This window comes from Saccopteryx leptura, chromosome 1 (assembly GCF_036850995.1).
Source record: "Saccopteryx leptura isolate mSacLep1 chromosome 1, mSacLep1_pri_phased_curated, whole genome shotgun sequence".
NCBI classification, from domain to species: Eukaryota; Metazoa; Chordata; class Mammalia; order Chiroptera; family Emballonuridae; genus Saccopteryx; species Saccopteryx leptura.
Window position 1 is genome coordinate 272,896,334 of NC_089503.1, and position 15,540 is coordinate 272,911,873.

Below are 15,540 nucleotides of genomic sequence, written 5' to 3' on the forward strand. Positions count from 1 at the left end.
GCACGCCCACCAGGGGCGACGCTCTGCCCACCAGGGGGCGATGCTCTGCCCATCCGGGGCGTCGCTCTGCCGCGACCAGAGCCACTCTAGCGCCTGGGGCAGAGGCCAAGGAGCCATCCCCAGCGCCCGGGCCATCTTTGCTCCAATGAAGCCTTGGCTGCGGGAGGGGAAGAGAGAGACAGAGAGGAAGGAGGGGGGGTGGAGAAGCAAATGGGCGCTTCTCCTATGTGCCCTGGCCGGGAATCGAACCCGGGTCCCCCACACGCCAGGCCGACGCTGGTACAGAATACTTTTAAATGCTTCCAAGTGACAAAATATTCTCTGATCTCCCAGGTACACTGTGAACTCCTTTTTCCCCCTTCAGTGCCTAGAACAAGTGCTCACCCCAAGGTTCAGGATGATGGCAACTTCATACTAGGATACACTTGAGACAGGAGTATAGGATTAGGTAGTAGGGCAGATGCCAGCAAAGAAAGAGGCAAATTAAAAAGGAGACTAGAAAGGATAAAAGAGAAAAAATGAGAAAAAAAAGATGTTGAACAAAGAAAGAATTAAGTAGAAGAGGCAGAATAAAAAGTGAGAGGAAAAATAATGGGGCCTCATGTGAGTCACATCTACGAGCACAAAAAGCACTCAGGAGGCCAAGGTAACACTGGTGGCTTGCATCATCACAGGATCAACTTTAACAACTATCATCCAGGTTACTTTGGGAAAGTTGGCCTGAGGCATTACCACTTAAAGAAGAACCAGAGATTCTGCTCAACTGTCAACCTTGATAATGCATGGACCTTGGTCAGTGAGTAGACACAGGTAAATGCTGCCAAAAACAAGTTTGGAGCTGCTCCTGTCACTGATGTGGTACGATCAGGCTACTACAAAGTTCTGGGGAAGGGAAAGCTCCCAGAGCAGCCTGTCATCATGAAGCAGAAGAGCTGAGGAGAAGATTAAGGGTGTTGGGAGTCCTGTGGCCTGGTAGCTTGAAGCCACACAGAGGAAAATTTCTTAAATGTTCACAAGTGCTTTTCAAAAAATAAAATAAATATATATATGTGTGTGTGTGTGTGTGTACATATATATGTGTGTGTACATATATGTGTGTGTGTGTATATATATATATTCCTCAAACTAAGTATGAGTCAGCACTTCAAGGCCAGGACTAAAATAGGCAAACTGATACAGGGTTCTATAAACCACAGAGAAAATGGGAAACATAATTTCCCTCATCCTGGCCAGGGCTCAGTCTGTTGAAGTGGTCTATAATAGAGTGAAGAGGAAACTAAGAGGAGAAGGCTAAAGGGATGAAAAACAATTTTTTTAAAGTCAGTTCTCAATTTTTATTAAGTGGTAAAGAGCTGCCACATACTTTTCTTCCCACCTCATGCTGTTCTTCTTGAATTTAATTAGCAAAGGGAAGACGTAACCAAAATTTTATTTAACAAAATTTAAATAAGCGGGGGGAGGGGTGTTTATGGTTAGAAAATAAAACTTACCTTTCAGAGAAAATTTTTAGTTGTTTATCATATTTTTTTTGTGTGTGACAGAGACAGAGAAAGGGACAGATAGGGACAGACAGGCAGGAAGGGAGAGAGATGAGAAGCATCAATTCTTCCTTGCAGCATCAATTGCTTCTCATATGTGCCTTGACTGGGGTGGGGGGGCTCCTGCAGAGCAAGTGACCCCTTGCTCAAGCCAGCAACCTTGGGCTGAAGCCAGCAACCATGGGGTCATGTCCATGTTTCCATGCTCAAGCCAGCGACCTGGTACTCAAACTGGTGAGCCCGTGCTCAAGCCAGCAACCTTGGAGTTTTGACCCTGGGTCCTCTGAGTCTTAGTCCATAGCTCCATCCGCTATGCCACTGCCAGGTCAGGCTGTACAGCATATTTTAAAATACAGTTTTGTTTTACACTTAGAAACTGTGAAAACACCTATATAAAATGTCTTTGGAAGGATGCCCTATTTTGCAATGTCTGCTCTTCCAGATTCTTTTGGGCTTCAGCTGTTGAGAGGAATTCCATGTTCTCATTTCCTATGCTAATGATGCCCAAAGAGTCTTCCATTTTTCAGCTTTCTGACATCAACAATTAGTAGGGGGCAAGAATTATTGCCTATGCCCAATTCATTTCTACAATGCAGCCACTTAATACCATCTTATCCAGAATGATGTGTATTTTATCCAATTTAAACATATCTAATTCATTCACTCAGCTGAAGTACTCATCTAAAACATCCATGAAATTGTGGATGAATTCATAAAACAGCATCTCATTCTCAGTGCCATTAACTCCATCCACAATGAAGAGGACTACATACTGCAATATATCAGTTCTAAAACCTTATATTCAACAAAAGAGCACCGTGAGGCTCAGGGTGGCACTGGAACTGGCCACAGTTCTTTCCCACGGAAGCTCACTATTTGAGGGGTGTGGGCTTCTTTGGGGCAGCCATTTTGAGAAGCAATTTTCCATAGCAGTCACTGAGTCTAGATAAGAGGGATCGGGGTAGTTAACATTATAGCAGGAGAAACCAGCTAAGACAGGTCTGGGAATGTGTAGACTGCTATGTCAGCAGAGGCCTCCAGAACAGTGTATACACTATAAAAAGCTGGACTGGAATCAGAATGCCTGTATTCCTGATCTCAATTCCACAACTGAGGAGTGGGTAACCTTGGGCAAGCCACCAGCCCTTTCTGTGACTCAATTTTCCTCTCTAGTTAACTTCTAAAGACTGTCCTCTCATATAAATGATTAGCACTGAGGAGAGTTGCTTAGGTGGCAGTGGCTGAGCTGTATTGTTGAGGTGCTGTGGATTCCTGGGAGACTCAGGTATTGGCATCTTTCTGCCAGTGACACACCTGTTATCATCACCATCTTTTTTCAGTTGTCCCCACAGTACCACCATTCTCTGGGCTTCCCCACCTCTACCCAGCCACCATCAAGTTCTTCCATTTTCTTCATTCTGCTCCTTCTAGACCATTCTCACAACTATTGTATCTATCTGTATAATAGAATAACAACATTATAATCATCTGATTACCAACCTTTCTCCATCTCCAGATATTAAGCATTTGAGGTTAGCGATCACATATTTCTAATTCATTTTTGGCTTCCCAACACTCACCAGTGCCTCTCAAGTGGTTGATCTTGAGTGTAGTATGTCTACTTGAGGGAATGACCTGGAAAACAAAAGTAAACAAGGGCCTCTAATTTTGTTTCAGGCCTCTGGCTTCCCTCTCCACTCCTTAGAAAGTGTATTTTGACCCTCTGCTCCTCCTTAAGGGATTTTGTCTACACTGTAAAACCCTTAAGTAAATGGCTCCTCCAAACCTGGTGCCCTAATTTCCAGCTATCCGCTCAAACAGGTCAGAAAGTAACTTCCTTTTAATTTTTTTTTTTTTTCATTTTTCTGAAGCTGGAAACAGGGAGGCAGTCAGACAGACTCCCGCATGCTCCCGACCGGGATCCACCCGGCATGCCCACCAGGGGGCGATGTTCTGCCCCTCTGGGGCATCGCTCTGTTGCATCCAGAGCCATTCTAGCACCTGAGGCAGAGGCCACAGAGCCATCCCCAGCGCCCAGGCCATCTTTGCTCCAATGGAACCTTGGCTGCGGGAGGGGAAGAGAGAGACAGAGAGGAAGGAGAGGGGGAGGGGTGGAGAAGCAGATGGGCACTTCTCCTGTGTGCCCTGGCCGGGAATCGAACCCGGGACTCCTGCACGCCAGGCCGACGCTCTACCGCTGAGCCAACCGGCCAGGGCCAGTAACTTCCTTTTGGAGACCTTCTACCTTGAGAAACAACAGCTGTGATAGCAGCAGTTCCACCCCAACATCCCCAATGTGTCTGTCTTCACATTCTGCCTCGGACATTGTACTAGTTTATCAAGCTGGGAAGATTTGCTCTCCATCCCCAGCGCATGCTTCCATACACTCTTCCTCAGTTTTTTTTTCAGTAAGATCCTCTTCTTTCATAAGGACCCCCATTTCTATCCCTACCTCAGTTGTTCTTCCCTTCCAAATTCAGATGTGGCCTCCATTCCTCCCAGTTCCAGGCTTAGAGGCAACCTCTCTCCTAGAGGCTTTCCATCTGTAAAAACTATAACCTGAAGTAAGAAGTACATTTTACTTGGCAGCCCAGTATACACACCCATATACATGGAACGTGTTTTTCCATAAAATACATATTCTTTTTTTTGTTTGTTTGGTTTTTTTTGTTGTTGTTGTTTTGTATTTTTCTGAAGTTGGAAATGGGGAGGCAGTCAGACAGACTCCCGCATGAGCCCGACCGGGATCCACCTGGCCCGGCCACCAGGGGGCGACGCTCTGTTCCTCTGGGGCGTCGCTCTGTTGCATCCAGAACCATTCAGGCGCCTGAGGCAGAGCCACAGAGCCATCCTCAGCGCCCAGGCCATCTTTGCTCCAATGGAGCCTCGGCTGCAGGAGGGGAAGAGAGAGACAGAGAGGAAGGAGAGGGGGTGGGGTGGAGAAGATGGCGCTTCTCCTGTGTGCCCTGGCCAGGAATCGAACCCAGGACTTCCACACGCCAGGCTGACGCTCTACCACTGAGCCAACCGGCCAGGGCCAAAATACATATTCTTGATGAGTGAAGATCACAAAATTGTCTACCTCATTGTTTCAGTTATTTTTACAGCACTGATCATTGTAGCTAACTGGCTTTCAGGAATAAATGAGTGTTGTCCCACGTTTGAAGACCCTGTTCAGTGGGGCTGGTGTTCCTACACCTCAGGGCTGGAGAACTTGGAAGTTGGTCTTCTGCGAGCACCCTGAAGAGAGAGGCCCAAGCCTCCAGCTCTACCCTGAGCTCCACTTGGCCGCCTCGTGCCGTCCACTGCTTCAGTGGAGGGTTTCAGGGGTCACTGCTGGCTGGACTAAAGTAGGCCTCCAAGTGAACCTAGTGGTGGGTCTCAGCGTGGTCGCTGTGTGGGCCCTGACTGGCCGCACTGGGTTTCCGGGGCGGCCACACCGTGGTCCTGAGGCTGACGAGCCAGCCTCGCAGGGGCAGCCGCCCGTGGGGAAGTGGGAGGCCCGCCCACAGGCCCGGGCGCGAGGCATGCCGGGAGCCGCACTTCCTCCTCAGGAGCCTCCAGAAAACCACAGGGCTCCTGGCCAGGCCTGCCGCCCCCCAGGGAGCCGACAGCATGTCTGAGGGCAAAGCTGGCGGGGCTGCCGGCCTCTTTGCCAAGCAGGTGCAGAAGAAGTTCAGCAGGGCCCAGGAGAAGGTAAGCGCCGCTTCGCTGCCCGCGCGTGCCGAGGCTGGAGGCGGCTCCAGGGGCCCCACAGGCCTGGGCCGAAGAGAAGGGCCTCGACCTTCCTCCGGGAAGCCGGGCTGAGGAGTGGGAGTCCACGAACACAGGCAGACTTAGAGGGAGAACAGCACCCGAGCCTGGGCGAGGATGAGGGAAGCGGAGGAGGCGGCCGTCTCCCTCAGGAGCCTTAACGCTCGGGCTCACCCAGAAAAGATGAAGGAGAGGAACGAACGCTGGCGACGGCTAGGCAGCAGTTCTTGTCCTAGCAATCCAGCAAGGCTGGTATTTTACGGATGATGACATTGAAGGTTCACAGTAGCTAATTCCCCCAAAGACCTAAGATAAATGACCAGCTGCGCCGCCCGGGAAATGTCACTGCTTGTCTTAGACTGAGACTCGGAGTCCGAGGACTCGTCAGTCTGCTTGATTCTCCCTGTACTTAATATCACCCTGCCTGCCCCGGGTGTTGTTCAGGCTGATGTAAGAGTAGCCCCTGTCTGCTTGCTGCAGTTCCTCTGGCGTTGCACAGTTCTGTCCCGGGTGCTGAGGTGCGTCTGTCTCCTTAGAGGTTGTCCGTGGTCAGCTCTTGGTGGCCTTGCTCTAGCACGGGCGTTTCGGTAGGCTGTCCATCTATAACAGGGGTCTCAAACTCAACTCAGCATGTGGGCCGCAGAGCAAGATCACAGCCGTTCGGCGGGCCACACTAGGTCTACAAAAGGCAACTGTTATGCAACACTTTTCAGTGTCACAAAACGACCAGAAACTGTAGTTCGCATCACAACTGCTGTTAACTAAGCTAATGTCTAGCTAGGATGCTAGAGAAATGAAAAATACAAGTAGGCCCCTAGGCTTACTTAATTTTATCCAAAATATTTTGAACTTCGTGGATTAGTCTGCGGGCCGCACAAAATTGTTCGGCGGGCCGCGAGTTTGAGACCCCTGATCTATAACTTGCCTTCCTCCGTAGGTTATGTGGACACTTCTCTACACGTTTAATGGTGTTCTTGTTTCTATATATTTATCCAGAGTATTTTCTTTGCTTCTAACCTCAGCTTCTGCTCTCCCCCTGTCAACACTCTGGTAGATGAGGTGGTGTGGGAAGATGAACAAGCCAGAAGAAAAGGGGGAAGGAGAGATAAGGACCTGACATCGAATTGTGGTTTGCTAAGGGTTCATGGTCTTTGAATAGTAGCAATTGGATGAATATACCACATGCTTAAAAATGGAAATATTTGTGTCATCTTCTAAAAACAGAGCACTGGCTTGGGTATTGGAAGGATTAAAGGCAACCAGCTCTCCCAAGTGGGATTAGCAACAGAAAATTGATGGAGATGGAATATAGATCTAGTCCCTATCTTTACAATGGAAGTGGGGGGTGCGGTGGGGGGGGAGAAGCTGTGTCAGGTGAAAGAGTAGAGGAAAAGGGAAAGGTTTGTGTGGTAGACTTTGTTACTTCACCTTACCCTAACCTCACCTTTGTCATGGTTTCAGCCTCTCAGAAGGCTGTCGTTACAGGTCTGCTAATAGAGATCAGAGACTATGGGAAGGTCTAGTTCAGGGGTCGGGAACCTATGGCTCGCGAGCCAGATGTGGCTCTTTTGATGGCTGCATCTGGCTTGCAGACAAATCTTTAATAAATAAATAATGTTAAAAATATGAAACATTCTCATGTGTTACAATCCATTCATTTCCTACCGCTCATGTTCATGGTTGCGGGTGGCTGGAGCCCATCACAGCTGTCCTCCGAGACAACACCAAATTTTTATTGGATAATGCGTAATGTACACAGGTCGTTCGTTGTATGGCTCTCACGGAGTTACATTTTAAAATATGTGGTGTTCATGGCTCTCTCAGCCAAAAAGGTTCCCGACCCTTGGTCTTGTTAGAAGCAGTGTGGAAAAACAAGAAGTACTAGAGAAGAGGCGAAGGCTAGCTACACTCTGGGTTGGAAGAACAAAAAGAAAACCCAAAAGACAAAAACGTATGGATAACAGTTATTTTTAAAAGACACAGCAATTGATTTTGCCTCACTCTTTCACCTTCTCTCTTCATCCAGGCTATCATTGACACTATGCCCTTGCTTTGGGATTTCTCTCCTTTTTTTAAGTATGGACTCCTAGGTCTTGGGTAAATAATGTCCCTGATCTGGGCTTCAGATTCTGCATCTGTAAAATGAGAGCGTTAGTGTTCAGTGATTTGGAAACTCTACATGACAAGGACACTAGAGTGTGAGAAGGGGTGAGTCCTTGAACCACAGAGTCAGATACTTCCAAAAGGGAGAACCAGCTGCCCAGACCCTGTTTTTTCCTAGTCTGAACCCTGAGAAGGCAAAGTGAGGAACAAACTCAAATCTGCCCTGGGGAATTCCCAAGTTATTTTAGAAAACAAGAAGATATTCTGAACTCAGACTTAGACAAAGGTCAGGCAGAAGTTGAACCTGGAGTAGTTCAGCCAGCACGCTAAAGATAGTGGATGCTGCATGGATGGAGTGGGAATGGACTGGGATGGGGGGAGAAGCTCAGCTCAGCCTGCTAGAGTCCTTGAGTATTGAGAAATTATTTTTATTATTGAATAGGAAGTTGTTGAAGGCAAGGTGAAGATGACAGAAGTTACGGTCAAAAGAAAGGACTCCCTGGGAAACTGCAATTTTTCTATTCGAAGTTGGTTGTAATCTGAGTAGTATGTAATAACTAACATGTCAAATAGTCAAGGGTGTCAGATATCAAGTGCCCACTAAGGAAGACATGATCTTTCCCTTTTTGGAGCCAACATACTCATGATATGATCTCACTTCATCTTTTCAACTCTTAAGCATGTTATTAGTATCCCAATTTTAGAAATGAGGAAACAATGCTCCAAAGAGATTGGCACGTGGCAGAACTATCACTGGAACTCAGTTGTCTTGCCTTTGGATGCCAAATTCAGACTACTCTCTTTACAAGGTTCCTGATAAACCACTCTAACATCTGTGCCTCCCCACTTTCCGCTGGCCTGACCATTTCCTTCGGATCTTTTCACAGGAGCAAAGCTGGTAGTGGGACACCTTGTAGTCAAGTCACATTCTCTGAAAAGCTAGGAGTGTAGATCTGGTGACAAACACAGTGAAGATGAAGCATTCTTGTTTTATTTTCCAGTGCCCACCCAGACTTAACACGAAACAATTCTAACTAACTGTAATATGTTTTTATAATATGATATATGTGACATGTCAAATTAATGCTGTTGCCAACTGTTTGTGATATCTCTGTGGCAAACCTCTCAGATCTCTAATCCCCCCAAAAGGGCATTGTTTACCACTCCTTTGTTGGTCTTTTTCTCTATTGACTTTTACTCAACTTGTATCCCAGACAGTTCAATCAACAATATTTAGAGAAAAATTCTTCTATTCAACATACCAGGCTGGGCCCAGAAGGGAATTCAGAGATTAGTAGGAGGCATTCTTACCTGCCAGAAGCTTACTCTCTAGTTAAAAAAAAAAATTAGTGACCTGAGAGAGCTGCACCTCTGTGGGAATTCAGAGGACATGAAGATTGAGGAGGATTGAGGGAGGTTTTTTAGTGGAGGCTATAGTGGAGGCAGAATTTGAAATAGAAATTGTGGTTAATTAGTAGTTCCTCAGATAAAGTGTGAGAGAGCATTTCAGCTAAGGAATGCCAGCATGAGCATGATGTCTGGAAATCCTTTTAGGCAAGTGGTGGTGGGAAAAAAGGTTGGGAAGTATATTAGGGCCATATTAAGGAAAGCCTACTTTAACATACAAAATACAGCATTGTTGTAGCACCTAGGAAAAATTTTTTAAAAGAATTTCATAATATCTAATGTGCAGGCTCTATTTAAATTACCCCAATTGAGATATAATAAAATAAGATATAAATTATTATGGGGAAGGGTCATGGTAAGGAACTATAGTCACCAAACATATCTGAGTGATTTTTTTTAAAGCTTTACTCTCTCATCCCAATCTACACAAAAATTATCATCTCTCTCTCTCTCTTTTTTTTGTATTTTTCCGAAGTTAGAAACGGGGAGGCAGTCAGACAGACTCCCGCATGTGCCTGACCAGGATCTACCTGGCATGCCCACCAGGGGACGATGGTCTGCTCATCTGCACCATTGCAACCGGAGCCATTCTAGTGCCTGAGTCAGAGGCCATTGGGCCATCCTCAGTACCCAGGCCAACCTTGCTCCAGTGGAGCCCTGGCTATGGGAGAGGAAAAGAGAAGTAGAGAGAGAGGGGAGGGGGAAGGGTGGAGAAGGAAATGAGCACCTCTCCTGTGTGCCCTGGCCAGGAATCAAACCCAGGACTTCCACACGCTGGGCCGATGCTCTACTGCTGAGCCAACTGGTCAGGGCCCCAATCTACACAAAAATTGAAATACATCAATGAACACTGGAATATTCTTTACCTGTTTAATTGAGTGTTAACATTTTGGCACATTTACTTTCTCTCTTGTCCCTGCTCTTTCTTCTTAAATATCTACAGCTTTCCAACTGCTAAGCTAGGCAAACTGGGGCAGAATCCTCAGTGCAGGACTTCAAGGATTGGCATTACATGGACCTTCAATAAGAAGTGATCCAAAGTAGAATTTATTGAAATCTTTCAACAAATACCCGCAGAGCATCTGTATATCCTCTTTCTTCAAGAAACTAGTTAAGCCTGACCTGTGGTGGAGCAGTGGATAAAGTGTCGACCTGGAAATGCTGAGGTCGCTGGTTCGAAACCCTGGGCTTGCCTGGTCAAGGCACATATGGGAGTTGATGCTTCCAGCTCCTCCCCCCCTTCTCTCTCTCTGTCTCTCCCTCTCCTCTCTAAAATGAATAAATAAAAAATTAAAAAAAAAAAACTAGTTAAGAAAAAATATCTACAGCATAGTATAAGTACCATGAAACCTGGCCCTGTTGCTTATGGCAACAAATAACTTCAGGTCCAGGGCACTGGGTTATGTTTCTAGGGTAATAATACTCATCTTTTCAGTTTCAGAATTGAAGGTGGGAGTGCTCTCTCAGCGCACACACTGCCTCACCTTCCAAACCTTTTTGCCTTGAGCCTTTTGGGGATTGGGAATATAGGTCTGCTTTGGAGTATGTCACACTGACTTTAGACGCAGTTAACTCCTCTGTCCTTCAGCCCCCTCACCCTAAGGAGAACCACACCCCAAGCACGGGAAGGGAGGGGTAGCAGGAAGGAAGTGAGAACTAACTGTCTTAACCACTGAAGGTGGTATTGCACCTTTTTTGGTAGAAGACAGTGTTTTGTTGAGGGGAGAGGGGAGAGCCAAGGAAGATGGCTGACTGCACACCCAGGGCTGGGTGTTAAGTAAGGTGGAGTTAGAGAAACAGACAAACACATTTGGTTAAACTGAAAAGGAAGTAAAAACAGGTATTTATGGGAGAGAGTGTGGAACTAGACATAAAGATAGTGGATTTGTATTGAAAACTCACCTTAGGTCAGTACTGGAAAGTAATTTATAGGTATAATTTAATTCTATCAACAACCCCAAGAAATACTATTATCTTAATGGGGGAAAAGGAGTTCTATAAACTGAGGCTCACAAGTTTAAATGATTTGCCCAAAAGCTTATACCCGGTAAGTAGAAAGGCCAAGATGGGGGCATATGTCTATCTGTCTGACTCCAGAGTCCTTGATCTTAACCATTATAGAGCTCCAGAAGTGAGAGACATTAACCCCGGGATTAAGAATGGAGTCTTCCTCACTCCCAAGACCTGGGCAATCTCACATATGATTCAAAGCCCAATCTCCTTCTCTAGCTTTCTTACACACATTCCCCATAACACCCTAAACCAGCTATACTGAACTGTCTCATGAAGCTGCTATAAATTTGCATACTCCCATTACTTTTCTGATGTTGTCTTTTCCTAGAAGCGTCTTTCCACCCTCACTCTTTATACTCTATTCCAATCTAGCAAAATCTTAATTCAAGGACCCAGCTGATTGGTCCTCTCCTGTATCAGTCTTATTCTCCTTCTATTATAAGTATTAAGTATCTATTTGCTGGATACTGAGAAATCTAGATAAGTAGGCAAGTACCCAGTCCTCAAGAAGCTCACAATTTAGAAGGAAACATAGATAGATAAATACAAATAATAAAACAGTAACAATAGAGCCTGGCCTGTGGTGGTGCAGTAGATGGCCTAGAACACTGAGGTTACCAGTTCAAAACCCTGGCCTTGCCCAGTCAAGGCACATATGACAAACATCCAATGAACAGCTAGAGTGAAGCAACTCCTTCTCATTCCGCCCCCTTCCTCTCTCTAAAAATCAATAAATAAAAATTAAAAACAAAACAACAAGTAATTGTGGTGCATATGCATATAAGGTATAGAAGTTGTAATTGCTTGGGAGTGATTAACTTAATAAGATGAAATAGACGTGATTAAGTGTCACAAAGGATATGGATTATGAATTGGGTTTTTTTTAGATAGTGACATGACAGCCAGGGTGGGGAAGATCATTCCAGGAAGAGGGAACAGCATCTACAACAAGCAGAAGTATTGCTTATTCAGGAAATTAATAAAGTGTTGAGGGGAGACTTACAGGCAGGGGGAACTATGAGAGCTGAGACTAAATGAGTAGCAGATCATTGAGATCTGTATGCATGCTAGAGCTTGAACTACAACTTACAGATACATAATGGGTATTTAATAAAAATAAAAATTTGTTGAGAAGATAGAGAATCAGATAGGCCTATTATAGCAGACCAGGTGAGAAATAATCAGGGCCTGGGCTGAAGCAATGACAGTGAGACTAGAAAGCATGGGATGATTTTCAGAGAACTTGGGGAGGGATCAATGAAGGAAGTAAGAGGAGTTGAAGGTAGGAAATTCCTGAGATTCCAACTTGGACCTGAGGTATGGTGTTGCTCTTGGGTTCCCAGTGGAGAGGAAATAGACATAGATAGCATTCATTTTTAGCTGAATTTTAAATGTGTTTTATCAGGGCTTCTTAAAGTTTTCCACAAGGGCCCTCATAAGAGAAGAGTCTCCTGCCCACCTTTCTAACATCATCTATTTAGAGGAAACTACAACTATAGTTATAGGAAAGAGTGTCTGTAAGGTTCATGTTATATCTTTTTTTTTGTTTGTTTGTTTTTTGTTTTTTGTTTGTCTGTTTTTTACAGAGACAGAGAGAGAGTCAGAGAGAGAGATAGACAGGGACAGACAGACAGGAACGGAGAGATGAGAAACATCAATCATTAGTTTTTCGTTGCGCATTGTGACACGTTAGTTGTTCATTGATTGCTTTCTCATATGTGCCTTGACCGTGGGGCTACAGCAGACTGAGTAACCCCTTGTTCGAGCCAGCGACCTTGGGTCCAAGCTGGTGAGCTTTTGCTCAAACCAGATGAGCCCGTGCTCAAGTTGGTGACCTTGGGGTCTCGAACCTGGGTCCTCGGCATCCCAGTCCGATGTTCTATCCACTGAGCCACTGCCTGGTCAGGCGGTTCATGTTATATCTTTAAAAGCCATGCACATTTTCGGGTTCGATTCCCGGCCAGGGCACACAGGAGAAGCGCCCATTTGCTTCTCCACCCCTCCGCCGCGCTTTCCTCTCTGTCTCTCTCTTCCCCTCCCGCAGCCAAGGCTCCATTGGAGCAAAGATGGCCCGGGCGCTGGGGATGGCTCTGTGGCCTCTGCCTCAGGCGCTAGAGTGGCTCTGGTTGCAACATGGCGACGCCCAGGATGGGCAGAGCGTCGCCCCTAGTGGGCGTGCCGGGTGGATCCCGGTCGGGCGCATGCGGGAGTCTGTCTGACTGTCTCTCCCTGTTTCCAGCTTCAGAAAAATGAAAAAAAAAAAATAAATAAATAATAAAAATAAATAAATAAAAGCCATGCACATTTTACATTCTTCTTATTCTTGTTTTTTTGTTTGTATTTTTCCAAAGTGAGAAGCGGGGGCAGCAGACTGTTGCTGTGCCCGACTGGGATCCACCTGGCATGCCCAGCAGGGGGCGATGCTTGGCCAGTCTGGGGCATTACTTCCCTGCAACTGGAGCCATTCTAGCACCTGAGGCAGACGCCATGGAGCCATCCTCAGCACCTGGGCCAGCTTTGCTCCAATGGAGCTTTGGCTGCAGGAAGGGAAGAAAGAGAGAGAGAGAAAGGAGAGAGGGAAGAGTGGAGAAACAGATGGTTGTTTCTCCTGTGTGCCCTGGCCAGGAATTGAACCCTGGTCTTCCATACACCTGGCTGAAGCTCTACCGCTGAGCCAACTGGCCAGGGCTTCTTATTCTTGTTTTAATATGAAACTCCCCATTCCCCTCCCCCCCAAAAACGTTGTAAATAACAGTGTCATTCCAGGAACATGTACCTTATTTATTCTGGGCTTTATATATAGCCTCTAGCATACTGCTGCATTCCCTCAAGAGTACCCAATTTGAAAAGAGCCACAAAACATGATTGTTTATTCAGTAATGTGCTATATTTCTATCTCTGTTGGGCTGATATGAGTGACACAGCCCTTTAGTTGCATCTGAAACTCAGAGAAACCAGGGTCATATGAAGCCAACATATAAGAGAGATTTGACTGTATGGTCCTTTCTGACTTATATCCCCAGGTACTGCAGAAGTTGGGGAAAACTGTGGAAACCAAAGATGAACGGTTTGAACAAAGTGCCAACAACTTTTACCATCAACAGGTAATCTGGAGGACGGGGAAGGAAAGCTTGGAAGAAGTAAGAGAATATGAGGACTGAGAGGCCAGCAAGCATTTCTATTAAGTCATCTTTCCCCAGGGGGAAGGGCCGCCAGGTGCCCTGCTGCTTATCCTTCCCCTGGAACCAGAGAACTTACCTTTCCTGTTCCTGCTGACCTTCAGTTCTGGGTGGGGAGGCAGACAAGTGTTCTTTTCTCTTAGGGTATAGTAGCATCACTAGGTCCTTAGACAAAATCAAAATGAGCTCCTGCCACCTTATTCACTTCCCAGAATGCCTCTCTTGCACCCTAGGGCTCTTATCTCAATAGTCCCCTGTTTTTCTTGTGGTCGCTTTGTCTACTACACCTACCTAACCCATCTAAGCCCTTTATTCTAAAATAAAATCTCCATCCATTCACCTGTCATTCTCACCAACATCTCCTATTCTCACTGTTCCCTCTGTCTTCACTGGATATTAGTGGTAACTTTATGTAGAAAATTTACATTAAGACGTGGATAACAGAAAAAAAAAAAAAAAAAAGACGTGGATAACAGGTTTGACCTTCCACGGGATATTTGACTTTTCATCTCCTTGTGCCAGGCATCATACCTAGTGCTTTACACAAAGCTTTTTATTTTATTTTATTTCATTGGGTGTGGGGGACAGGCTGTAAGCAGGCTGGATTCTTATAGCCTAAGGCTTAGTTTTTTGTTGTTGTTTTTTTTTTTTTTTCAGAGAGAGGGATAGACAGGGACAGACAGACAGGAATGGAGAGAGATGAGAAGCATCAATCATTAGTTTTTCGTTGCACATTGCAACACCTTAGTTGTTCATTGATAGCTTTCTCATATGTGCCTTGACCGCGGGCCTTCAGCAGACCAAGTAACCCCTTGCTGGAGCCAGTGACCTTGGGTTCAAGCTTTTGCTCAAACCAGATGAGCCCGCACTCAAGCTGGCGACCTCAGGGTCTCGAACCTGGGTTCTTTCGCATCCCAGTCCGACGCTCTATCCACTGCGCCACCACCTGGTCAGGCTACACAAAGCTTATTTAATTCTTACATCAGTCTTAGAAATTGTGATCCCTTCTTTAAAATAAAAGGGAGTTGTTAACTCAAATGAATATCCAGTTGCATTGCAATTCTGACACTGACTACCCACAGTTAGGTCAAACTTCACAGGTTAAGGGCATTTCTGACCGACTGGCTATTAATTTGGGGGTTCCAACTAGTTTCTCAGCTTCCATAATGACTCACAGAACTCAGGAAAGTCTTCTAGCTACAATTACAGTGTTATTATAAAGGGTACAAGTCAAGACCAGTCAAATGAAGACATATAAGATGAGGTTTGGGAGGGTCCCATATGTAAAGCTTCTGTGTCCATAAGACATGTCACCTTCCCAGCACATTGACTAGTATCACCAACCAATGGAGCTCACCTGAGTTTCAAGTGTCTATAAAGTTTTTATTGTGCCTGACCAGGCAGCGGCGCAGTGGATAGAGCATCAGACTGGGATGTGGAGGACCCAGGTTCGAAACCCTAAGGTCACCAGCTTGAATGTGGGCTCATCCAGCTTGAGCACAGGCTCACCAGCTTGAGCACAGGGTCACCAGCTTGAGCACAGGGTC

General features: G+C 45.8%; 1 protein-coding gene across 2 annotated transcripts in view; it reads left to right on the forward strand.

Annotated features, from left to right (window-relative positions):
* The first annotated feature begins 5,083 nt into the window (after positions 1-5,083).
* Positions 5,084-15,540, forward strand: part of BIN2 (bridging integrator 2) — a 40,530-nt gene continuing 30,073 nt past the window's right edge. For both annotated transcript variants that reach the window (XM_066353928.1, XM_066353934.1), the window contains exons 1-2: positions 5,084-5,234; positions 13,838-13,918. In XM_066353928.1, the coding sequence (XP_066210025.1) occupies positions 5,154-5,234; positions 13,838-13,918 (162 nt within the window). In that variant the 5' untranslated portion in view covers positions 5,084-5,153. The remainder of the gene's footprint in view (positions 5,235-13,837; positions 13,919-15,540) is intronic.